General features: G+C 47.7%; 1 protein-coding gene across 1 annotated transcript in view; it reads left to right on the top strand.

Annotated features, from left to right (window-relative positions):
• Positions 1-12,254, top strand: part of KIF9 (kinesin family member 9) — a 53,490-nt gene that overhangs the window by 1,935 nt on the left and 39,301 nt on the right. Inside the window, exons 2-6 of the mRNA XM_014596095.2 lie at positions 2,678-2,774; positions 7,888-7,988; positions 9,466-9,631; positions 9,767-9,873; positions 10,921-11,145. Coding sequence (XP_014451581.2) covers positions 7,893-7,988; positions 9,466-9,631; positions 9,767-9,873; positions 10,921-11,145 — 594 coding nt within the window. The 5' untranslated portion in view covers positions 2,678-2,774; positions 7,888-7,892. The remainder of the gene's footprint in view (positions 1-2,677; positions 2,775-7,887; positions 7,989-9,465; positions 9,632-9,766; positions 9,874-10,920; positions 11,146-12,254) is intronic.

The following is a 12,254-nucleotide window of genomic DNA, read 5'->3' as shown; positions in this document are numbered from 1 at the left end:
ATCCCACCCCTGGGTCCTCCAGCCTTTCCTCCTCAGTCTTGCCTCCCCGGCCCCCGCATCACTTTTATCACTGCTCATTGCTGCTCTCTCCATCCGTACTTCTCAGCCTCGCTCCCCTTCATCCCTACGTCCCAGGTATCCCGTGTTGTCTGCATCACTTCCACCCACAGGGCTGCGCTGCCACTCGTTTCTTTTTTCACATCCAACGCTGTCCCCATCTCATGTTGCTCACGGTGAAGATGGCAGCACTGTCCCTTTGGGAAACCTGCGCTTGCTCTGAACGTTGGAGTGGTTGGGACAGAAAAGCGATGCAAAAATGCCCGGATTCCTTCAAACTGCGGGATCAAAGCCATGGTTTTGATATCCTAATTTGGCAGACTGTAGTCTGAGAGGAGATATATTGAGTTTGAAAGCCAATAGGACATCTTTGACAAGTTTGCAGATAGCATTTGGGTGTGGTTGCAGATACTCTGAAGGGCAGGATCCAGAATGACTCAGTGGTCCACAATCAGTGAAATGAGGTTCAACAAAGTGTGTGCAAATATAGACAGGGGAATGACTGGCTCGGCTGCAGTGCTGCAGAGAAGGACATGGGAGTTACAGTGGACCATAAGCTGAGTATGAGCCAGCAGTGCTTTCTTATTGCTGAAAAAACCAACAGCATCCTGTGTTATATTAACAGGAGTGTCACCTGCAAGTCAAGGGAAGTGATTCCTCCACTCACTCACCTGGATGGCACGCTGTGTCCAGTTTTGGGCCCCACACTTCAAGGAGGATGTGGACAGGTTGGAAAGAGTCCAATGCAGGGTGACAACAATGATCAGGGGCCTGGACTTAGGAGGAAAGGATGTAAGAGCTCGGGTTATTTAGTCTGGAGAAGAGAAGACCAAGAAGGGATTTGATCGCAGTCTTCAAATACCTGAAGGGCGATTATAGAGAGGATGGAGATGGGCTTTCCTCTGTGACCGTAGGAGCAAAGGCCTCAAGCTGTAGCAGAGGAAATGTAGGTTTGAGATTGGAAAAAACTTTTTGATTATGAGGGATCAGGCACTGGAATAGGCTGCCTAGAAAAATTGTGGGATCTCCATCCTTGGAAATGTTCAGGAGGTTGCACAGCCCCTTGGCTGGGCTGGTTGAGTCAGAGACAATCCTTCCTTGAGCAGGGGCTGGGCTAGGAGACCTCATAAGGTCCCTCCCAGCCCGACTTCTTTATGATCCTGTCTGGGTGTCCAATCCCATTCTTCTCAGCCTGCTTGTCTCATGTTCGGCTTCCAGCAGAGTTGACCCAGCTCGCTGTCCCAAGGTAGATAAACTGAGCCATTTGCTGTGGGAAGGTCTCAAGCCACTCTGCTGCCTGCTCTACCTGGCCCTGAACTGTGCCGGTGTGTCAGGTTGGGTCAGATCAGTCCCGAGGCCGCTGCAACCATTGGGGCACCTTAGATGCTGTAACAACCCTCCTCCACTCTGCCCTGTGTTTGGCCAGCTTGGTGCCAACCTGTGCCCTGTCCAAATTGAGCTGTCGAGCCGAGATCCTCAACCAAGAACCCCCTTTCTCCCTGCTCTGCTGTGTGACATGTTGAGTTCCCCTCCGCGCAAGAGTCAGCTGTGTTTCGGTGCTGTGGCTGTATAGCTCCAATTACCAAAATCCTTAGTCTTTACTCAGAACTTACAGGAAAACTCACGTTGCTCTCCAGGCCCCAGCAAGGGCTGAGTAAGGATTTCAGGATTAGGCCTGTAGTTTGTAAATAGATTTGAGAGCAAAGATTTGCTGCAAGTGCAAACATTTGCCAGTATTCCACTGGTAGCATGATGATTATTACCTGTGATTTCTCTAGCCCCACCAGAGAAGCATGGCATTCACTCCGGTGAGAGCTACGGCTTCCTTGTCCCCTTTTATTGTTGGCTGTGTATTGTGAAGCTGGTTGTTTAGTGCTTGCTTCTTGTAGGGTGCTGGTGAGATGCTGTTGGTGAAGGGTGAAGGGAGACCTTGCTAATAATCTCATCTAGGCATTTCTTCCTGTTGCCTTAGTTGTTGGAGTAGCTAGGGGCGTTTCAGCTCACGTGCCTATTATACATGTAATTTTATGTTTAACGCTTCAATAAAAATAAGTAAACGCCTGTGTGGGGTTTAAGTTGTAGCCGTGTTGGTCTAAGGACATAGGCAGACAAGGTTCTTTGGGTAAATCTGATATCTTTTATTAGACCAACTCAAATAGCTGGAAAAATCCTCATGTGTAAATGTCTGTGATTCCCCCACAGATACCATCTGAAAAATCCACGGTTGGCTGGAGGTTTGGAGGCTGTGGGCTATGGGGCCTTTCGTTTCTAGGCTGCTCAGTAAAAACCTCTCTGAAGGAATCACTGTTCCTAACCCTGGGAGACTATTGGGTGTCTTGTATGGAACGACCTTGATGGATCTCAGTTCTGTGGTGCCCACGTCATAAAAACAGCGATGCAAATTGGCATCCCAGTCAGCAGTGACAGCAGAAAGGCCAAGGGCTGAGTGGGCCATAGAGGCTGAATGCCCCTTTCTTACAGCCGTGACTTTTCTCTCATGTGACAATGGTGAAGAACCACGAAAGGACTCTCTTTCTTCTAACAATGAATAATGAACTTTATTACAATAATGAAAATAGCACTTGCTCCAAAGCTTTTCTCTCTCTCTCTTTCTTTTTAGAGCTTGCACTTGGAACTGTCCCGTCACCCTACTTCTGCCGGGATTCTTGCTGCAGCTGAAGAAACAGAGCACATGTGTTTATAACCTTCAGGTTCAGGTAGAAGCCCATTGACAAGATACTGTGAAAAGTTACAGATCTGCTCTCTGAACTGTCCCTTTTCTTCGGATAAAGAAAGCGCTTCATGCTCCGGGGCTGTCACTCTTTCACTAGCATTCAATCTGTGTTTAAATACTAATATACAAACAGTAGTCATGAGCGTGTTTCATCTTCTGCAGGTGGCCTCACAAGCCACTCTCTGTGTTAGCTGGTGAGTATCATTAGTCTGGTGGCATGGTGAGAATCTTCCAGTCTAAGAAGTATATTGAAAAAGAAATTTCCTCGTATGAAATGGATATACCTCTTTGCCCTCAGGGGTGTTTGTTAAGCTGTTCAGACATAAGTACTTTAAGACCCTCAGGTGAAAGGTACTTTTTCATTTTTATGGTAAGTCATCATGAGATAGTAGACTATCTACATACTCTGTATCTGTGCACTTAGTATTCATTTAAAGGCAAATAACAGGGATAGTGAAGCAGCTAAAGTAGTGAAAGGAACGGAGAGGCTTGCTCTGCTTGGGGCACGGGTGATATCTTCCCCTGTTGTAACCCTGCCTCAGGTTATTTGTCCTCAGGTGAGCAGTAAGCAAATGACTGTCCTGAAAAGTTGATACTGGAATGTCCAAACATAACAGAAGTAATTCATCCCTGTGCTGTTGGGGTTTTGCACAGTCTGTGCCCCTGTGCAGAGCCTCTAGTGCAGGGGTGAGCCAACATTTGGGCCAGAGGGCCACTGGGGGGGTTTTGGTGAGCTGCCACGGGCCAGGCCAGCACTCCCTGTCCCTTGGCCCTGCAACAGCTCACCAAAATTTCGTACGTGGCTCTGCCTCAGGACCCAGCCCCATGCTGTCACCACCCAGTGATCCCAGGGGCTCCTTGGAGATCACCCAAAGTCCTGAGCTAGACCAGGAGTTTGCCCAGGAACTGGCTGAGGCAGCTTGCTCCAGGACCATGGTTGTCATGGGTGACTTCAATTACCCGGACATCTCGTGGGAGGATCGCTCAGCAAAATCTGAGCGGTCGCAGAGCTTCCTTTCGTGCGTGGATGACCTCTACCTGACTCAAGAAGTCTATGGGCCAACGAGAGGCAAAGCGCTGCTCGACCTGGTGCTGGCTACTGGGGAGGACCTAGTCGGTGACCTAGTGATCGATGGGAAGCTGGGTGACAGCGACCACGAGCTGATCACCTTCACCATCCGCCGAAAAGCTGGCAAGTCGGTCAGCAACGCGCAAGTCCTTGACTTCAGGAAAGCCGACTTTGACAAGCTCAGGAGGCTTGTCAGTGAGGCCCTAAGGGACCGCGACCGCAGGGAGAGGGGAGTTCAAGAAGAGTGGTTGCTCCTCAAGGGAGCGATCCTCAATGCACAAACTAAGTCTATTCCATCTCGGAGGAAAGGCAGCAAGAGGGCACAGCAGCCCCCCTGGCTCTCCAGGGATCTAGCAGACCTCCTGAGGCTAAAAAGAAAGGCCTACAAAGGATGGAGGATGGGAGTCACCTCCAAGGAGGATTATTCTGCACTGGTCCGGTCCTGTAGGGAGCAGACCAGGAAAGCCAAGGCTGCAACTGAACTCCAGCTAGCTTTGAGCATCAAGGACAATAAAAAGTCCTTTTTCAGATATGTGGGGAGCCGGAGGAAAAGCAGGGGCAACGTTGGACCCCTGCTGAACCAGATGGGGCAACTGACAACTGACGCCCAGGAAAAAGCCAACCTATTAAATAGGTACTTTGCGTCGGTCTTTCATCAGCCCCATGGGATGCCCATGCCCGCTACAGGGCCGGGAAGTCCGGGTGAGGGTGATCCCCTGCCCTCCATTAATGCTGACTTTGTGAAGGAACATCTTGAGAAGCTGGATACCTTCAAGTCAGCCGGCCCTGACAATCTTCACCCCAGGGTACTCAAGGAGCTGGCGAGCATCATAGCCCAGCCTCTAGCGCGGATCTTTGAAAACTCTTGGCGCTCTGGTGTAGTGCCCGAAGACTGGAAGAAGGCCAACGTGGTGCCTATCTTCAAGAAAGGGAGGAAAGTGGATCCGGCTAACTATAGGCCCATCAGCCTGACTTCTATCCTGGGGAAGATCTTAGAAAAGTTTATTAAGGAGGCCATCCTTAATGGACTGGCCGACGCCAACATCTTAAGGGATAGCCAGCACGGGTTTGTTGCGGGTAGGTCTTGCTTGACCAATCTCATTTCCTTCTACGACCAGGTGACCTATCACCTGGACAAGGGAGATGAGATTGATGTCATATATCTTGACTTCAAAAAAGCCTTCGATCTGGTGTCCCATGATCGTCTCTTGGAGAAACTGGCCAATTGTCGCCTTGGGTCCTCCACGATCCACTGGCTGGAAAATTGGCTCCGGGGTCGGACCCAGAGGGTAGTAATTGATGGAAGTCACTCATCATGGTGTCCTGTGACCAGTGGGGTCCCCCAGGGCTCTGTCCTTGGACCCATACTGTTCAACATCTTCATTAATGATGTGGACACTGGAGTCAGAAGCGGACTGGCCAAGTTCGCCGATGACACCAAACTTTGGGGCAAAGCATCCACACCAGAAGACAGGCGGGTGATCCAGGCTGACCTGGACAGGCTCAGCAAGTGGGCGGATGAGAATCTGATGGTGTTCAACGCCGATAAATGCAAGGTTCTCCACCTTGGGAAGAAAAACCCGCAGCATCCTTATAGGCTCGGCAGTGCTATGTTGGTTAGCACTATGGAAGAAAGAGACTTGGGGGTCATCATTGACCACAAGATGAACATGAGCCTGCAATGCGATGCTGCGGCTAGTAAAGCGACCAAAACGCTGGCTTGCATCCATAGATGCTTCTCAAGCAAATCCCGGGACGTCATTCTCCCCCTGTACTCGGCCTTAGTGAGGCCGCAGCTGGAGTACTGCGTCCAGTTTTGGGCTCCACAATTCAAAAAGGATGTGGAGAAGCTTGAGAGAGTCCAGAGAAGAGCCACGCGCATGATCAGAGGTCAGGGAAGCAGACCCTACGATGACAGGCTGAGAGCCCTGGGGCTCTTTAGCCTGGAAAAGTGCAGGCTCAGGGGTGATCTGGTGGCCACCTACAAGTTTATCAGGGGTGTTCACCAGTATCTGGGGGAATGTTTGTTCACCAAAGCGCCCCAAGGGATGACGAGGACGAATGGTCACAAACTGCTACAAGATCGTTTCAGGCTGGACATAAGGAAGAATTTCTTTACTGTCCGAGCCCCCAAGGTCTGGAACAGCCTGCCGCCGGAGGTTGTTCAAGCGCCTTCATTGAACACCTTCAAGATGAAACTGGATGCTTATCTTGCTGGGATCCTGTGACCCCAGCTGACGTCCTGCCCTTTGGGCGGGGGGCTGGACTCGATGATCTTCCGAGGTCCCTTCCAGCCCTAATGTCTATGAAAGCTTGTGTCCTTCATGGGCAGGGCACGCTTTGGGGCGGTGGGTGGGTGGGGAGTGCCATCTGAAAGTGGGATGGGTGGGCAGGGCCGGAACTGGTGCCAGGATTGCGAGACAGTGACAACGCAGAGCTGGTGCCTGGGGCAGAGCTGCGATCCGATCCAGCCACACCGCTGCCCACCGAACCAAAGCACATCTCAGGGACGTGCGGGCAGATTGTGGCTCTGCCCTGGGCCCGGGCCTCGGGCTGTCACTGCCCTGTGATCCTGACCCTGCTCACCTGTCCCACTTTTGGATGCCACTCCTTGGCTACCCACGGCCCCATCCCATCCACCTGCCTGAGTGCGCCTTGCCCATGAGGGTCCCAGACCAATATTCATGGAGACCCTGCCCACCCACTCTGTTCAGCACCCCCAGTGGTAGGTGTGGGGTGGACAGGCCGGGGTGCCTGGGTAGCAGGGCTGGGTCCACCAGTGGCTTCGGCTAGAAGAAACTGCTGCCACTGGGGCTTCCGTGAAGTGGAGTCCAACCACTGCCCTAGCCCTGCTGTGTGCCCGGGGGCACTGGGACCAGCTGCACACACCATAACCCTGGCTGCCCGTCACACCTGGGATGGGCAGAGCCGAGAGACCTGTCATAGACCGGATGGAATCTCTTGGTGGGCCAGATCCCGCCTACGGGCCATACTTTTCCCACACCTGCTCTAGCGAGAGGGATGTCAGGGGTTGGGCCACAGAGAGTCATTTCTCTAAACAGTGTGGAGAAAGGTTTACATTTATCTCTGTGTCTGTACAGTGCTTACCCCAAGGGGAAGGCAATTCTTACTGGGATGCCTGGGCAGTACAGTAATAGAGTTAATAAGAAAAAATAGAGCTGCTTTCTTCTGCACATCCTGTGCCTGATGTAGACTATATTTATAAAAAGCTTGTGGTGACAGTGCTGCTCCTGTACTGTTAATGTGTCTTTGTGCTCTAAGAATTACATGCTGAAGGCTTCATATGTATCCTTTCTCAACATCTGCCATATTTGCAGAAGTGAAAAGACGATTTTTTTCTACCTGTTAAAACTATATATTTGAAAATCATGCTGGGCTCTTGTCTGTCAGTTCATTGGTAATCCTATTGTCTGGTTCAAATCCAGGGTTAAATGCTGCTCTGCTGTGGCTGAAGGGCTTGAGTAATGAGTCAGTGAACCCAAAAGCCTGGCAGTTCAAGTCTGCGTGCAAGCAAGTGATCTTAAGTCTCTATGACAGTGTAATGCTGAAGTAGCTTCACTGTTGTCAGTTGTATTATGGCAGATAGGTATCAGAGGGTAGAACAGAGTCATTAGCTGAGAATCATGTCGACGGTGCGTTAAACAAAATAGCATCCATCTCGTTCTCCTGTGGCTTTCAGGAACAGAAGCTCACCTATTTCAGTTAATAACTAATACTCAAAAGCCCAAGAAGAAGTTATGATGAGTAAGAATGTTCTGTTTTCACATGGTTGCTTTTCTGACAATAAAAATAGTTCAGAAATTTCTCTGCTGAGGTCAGGCATTTGTCTATGGTTCCTCTTATTAAACCATAGTTAGAAACCACAGCCTAAACTTTGTAAACAGTCTATTTTTAAAATTGGCTTTGCTGCAGGCTGTCTTCCCTTAATGAACATTACTAAATTGCCTTTTAGGGAATACAGTAGTTTCTTGTCAACCTTGTTTTCGTCTCCCTCCCTCTCTTTTAGACACAATGAGTGCAGTAAGAAGAAAAGTCCGTGCTTTTGTGCGAGTCAAGCCAACAGCTGATTTTCCTCAAGATGTAATCAGGTTTGGGCCAGACAACAAGGTAAAGGAACAATAAATGCCATGAGCATCAAGGGCCTGGATTTTGATTGACATTGAGCCAGTAGAGATGAGGAACAACTGTGGAGTGTTACTATCAATGGATTCACGCCCAGGATGAGTTTCCTCCAGTTTCTGTTATTATGGTACATCGATGTTCTCAGGAATATAGGACCTGAAACCAGAAGGAATCTCCTGATTCTCAAGTCTAGTTCCTTGCCACTGCAGGCAAACAAGTCATATACGCCTCTTCATTGATTTATTTTAATGCTAATTAAGTTGCTTATTTGTTCCTACCAGTTCTATGAGAAGCCTGTTCCAGAATGTCACTCCTCTGATAGGTTAGAAACCTTCTTCTGATTTCCAGCCTAAATCTATACTCCAGATACGTACTCATGTACTCGTTTGTACTTCTGTCAATGTTGTCCTTTTGCTTAAAGAAGCTTTTCTCCCTTGCTGCTGAGCCCTGCCATAAGAGCAATCGTGTCCCCTCTCAGCCTTCATTTAGTTAGGCTAACGAGCCACATTCTTTTAGTCTCAGCTCGTGAGATAGATTCTCCATTTCCCTGGTTATTTTAATAGTCCTTCTCTGCACCTGTTCCAGTTTGAATTCCCCTGTCATGAATATGGGTAACCGGAATTGTGTATGGTATTCCGGGTGAGATCTAACTCATGCCACATACGTCCTTCCTCCTGGTGGAGTGACTTCACTGGAGACCTCCAAGGATTGCATTTACCTTTCTCCTGACCACATCATGCTTGCAAATTAGCATCCTCCTATGACTGACTAATATATTTACATCTTTTTCCTTCTCTGTCATTTCCAAACCATGATCCTCCTATTTTTAGCAGAGATTTTTGTTATTAGTGTGGAAATACATGGCCTTGCTCTCTGTACTAGTACATCTTTTCCCCTTTATCTTACACCAATCTGCAAAGCCATTCAATCATTCCTATGACATTCTGATCCTCCTCTGTCTTGGCATTGCTTCCCACCTTTTTGTCACCTGCAAATTTTATTAGCCCACTTCAGCTTTTAGGGACCAAATTTGTTAATGAAAATATTGCACAAGATCGGTCCCAAGACCAGGCCCTGAGGAATGCTACTAGTTACCTCCCTTCTAGCCTGATAGTTCTTGTTTCAGCATAGCCTGTTCTCATCTCCCCTTCATTCAGTTTCTTACCCATCTTACAATTCTTGTATTGACCCTCATCTTCTCCAGCTAAGCTGGTAATTCCCCTTGTGATACTGAGTCCTGAGAGATTAGTTCACCATACTTCTCTAGTCTAAACTATCAGCTATTTCATCAAAGAAGAATATTGGGATAGTCTGCCACAACCTCTCTTTGCTGAACCCACATTACATTTTGTCCTGTTTTCCATTTATCTTTGTGTATTGTATTTAATTATTTTTTCCTTTGAAGGTTGTTTTACAGCCTGGTATTATATAGAGGTCATCCTTTTCGTCTTTGTCTTCATAGAGCATAGATCTCTCCATCAAGAGAGACATTAAGAAAGAAGTTGTCAATAACAAACAGACTGATTGGTCCTTTAAATTGGATGGTGTTCTTCACAATGCATCACAGGACTCAGTTTATGAAGCAGTAGCAACAGAGTTGGTGTCTGAAGCGCTGGGTGGCTATAATGGTAATTTTTCTTGCTAATAATTAAGTATTTTAAGAATTAGTGGAGTTCCCTGTCTGAGGATGGGATCTCTGTGAAGTTACATTTGAGAAATGAACAAGTTCTACTGAGTTTATTCCTTATTTGAAACTTTTTTAGGCACAATTATATGCTATGGACAAACAGGAGCTGGTAAAACGTATACCATGACAGGACCAGGTAAAAACTACCAGCATCGAGGGATCATACTCCGAGCTATACAACAGGTACCAAAGATTTAAATGAGGAAAGAGTAAAAGAAGGGATAACATTAATACATCTAGCATAACATCCCCTGCCTTCCTTGTTCTGAAACGTTTGTTAACTCCCCAATTACAGAATCAGGGTCACCACCAATCCATGCTCCCTGATTTTAACAGAACTGCCATGCACGGTGCAAACGTAGTTTTAGGGGCTGCTAAATGATCCCTAAAGACCTCTTGGGACCCGTACTGCATCCGCGTCACAGCATGATGTTCCACGGTGAGTTTGCATGGGAACGCTGTGACCTTGTGCCTTGACAGTGGTGACATCTCAGTGAGACGGGGCAATAATGCATTGCAATGGACTGATGCATCATCCCATTGCATCATAAACATAAGAGGGCTGGGATATACAAATTTACCAGCTTCTCAAAGGTGGCCAGTTGAGCACTGCATTGAGCCAAGTTTCTTGCATATCTCTGCAGTAGCCTGCTGACCCATGCACAACAGATAAACAGCATGTGGGGTTGGCATAGCCTCCCACGACCAAATTGTAGCTGGGAGATGCCCTGTTGCCATGTACAGAGATTAATAGTACTTGCTTTCACTAGTTTCCACAGTGTGCAAGGTCCTTTCCAGTCATAAAGAAGGACTAGCCCTTGCCGGAAAGTGCTTGAGCTTATTAACTCATTTTTCTTGTCTTCAATTCCCTTCTGAATAATTTCATTTGAGTTATATTTCTTGAAGCTAGTGTTAATGGTTTTTGTGCCATTAGAATAAAGCAATCCAGTCAGCAAATGGAGTGTCCTTTTATGAATTGTTTAAAGAGGACAGAGAACATCAGTTTCACTTTTATTTTAGCTGCCCACCTTTCACGGTGTCATTTTAAAGGCATGATATTTTCAATTCAAGAATCACGTGGCAAATCCTATTAAAAGACCTCCCGCAATCCAGCTCAGAGGTAGCTCCACGTGTGCTGAGAGTTTTTCGCATTCTGCAAAGCCACAGATAGCTGGAAGCCTTGTTTGTGAACTCAGACTGCTGTTGACAAGCATCTGATTTTCCACATAGGTGTTCAGGGTAATTGAAAAACACGTCGATCAGTCCATCACTGTCCGAATATCCTACCTGGAAATCTACAATGAGGCCCTCTTCGATCTTTTGTCCACTGCATCAGGAGACACGACAGGAAACGTTCAGATGAGCATAGTGGACGGCCCACAGGGTGCTCACGTGAAGGGCTTGTCTGTGCATCACATTAGCTGTGAGGAAGATGCTTTAAGTCTCCTGTTTCAGGCAAGAAAACGCATTACCTTCTTTTTATTTCTTATCTTAAGATTTTTATTTTCATTAATTTGATCAAGGGGCAGGAGGGTGCAAAGGGATACAAGCAGCAGCTGGGATGTCTGATTATTAGGGTGAAATTGTAAACTCTCTCCATCCCTTTTATGCTGGAGTGGCATAAAAGCCCCAGTTCCACCAGAAGATTCCCCTGGTATTGCACCCTGGGAGACACCTGTAAGGCTGACCTCCGTGAATAAGGGGTATGCCAATATGGAAGTGGAAGTGGAATGGAAATGGAAGTCAACCACTGCAGCTCCTGCGACGTAAACAGCTTCCCCACAGCTGTCTGAGGTGTAACAGGCTACTCCACCTGATAAGGGCCCAGGACTGGGAGTGCACAAAGTGGTTTGTTTTCAGTACCCAGTGAGCATAATCAGGAAGTCACAGTAGTGTCCACAGTGGAGTCTCTCTGGTTTCCTGCTAAAATCCTTGCCCAGGCTGTGTTGGCATTCCTTTCTGGAGGCATGCTTACTCTCTGTCCTGAGCCAAGTCAGGACTCTCCCGTAGCAAATAAAGATACCAGTGGCACTCTCTGAAGCTGCATTGGGTCACTTAGAGCATGCAGACTGCTTGGTAAGTTATACCGAGGGGACTGTCTTATACCATGTGGGTGGGTGAATCCCAGGAGCATATATACAGCTGTACCACTGTCACACACACATTCCTTAGTTCAGACAACAGGAATATGTATAATTTGTTAGCTCCAGATCTAGGAAGCACATCACACCAGTAACTGATTGAAGCCCCGGAAAATTTTTGTTTGGCTTTCTAACTGCCAAGACTGCATCAGGTGTCTGAAAAAGAGCAGCCTTAGAAACCAGTCGGGTTACCAACACAATGGCCAGTCTCTGTTTTTAGAAAGGAAGAAGGTGGTGTTGTGATTAAACACAGGACTTGGCAGTCAGGGAAAATGCAGATGCAGTCTGTAGATATAATTTTGCACATCATCATCTGTTCTATGTGATGTAAATGGCACCTGCAGTTAGTCATGTCTGCAAATTGTGGGCATAGGACAGGAGGCTGACATTTGGCAACCCTGCCCTTTCTTCTCTGCATTTCTC

This window comes from Alligator mississippiensis, chromosome 5, assembly GCF_030867095.1.
Source record: "Alligator mississippiensis isolate rAllMis1 chromosome 5, rAllMis1, whole genome shotgun sequence".
Classification (NCBI taxonomy): Eukaryota; Metazoa; Chordata; order Crocodylia; family Alligatoridae; genus Alligator; species Alligator mississippiensis.
The sequence above is the reverse complement of the archived record's forward strand: the minus strand, read 5'-3'. Positions and strand labels throughout refer to the sequence as shown.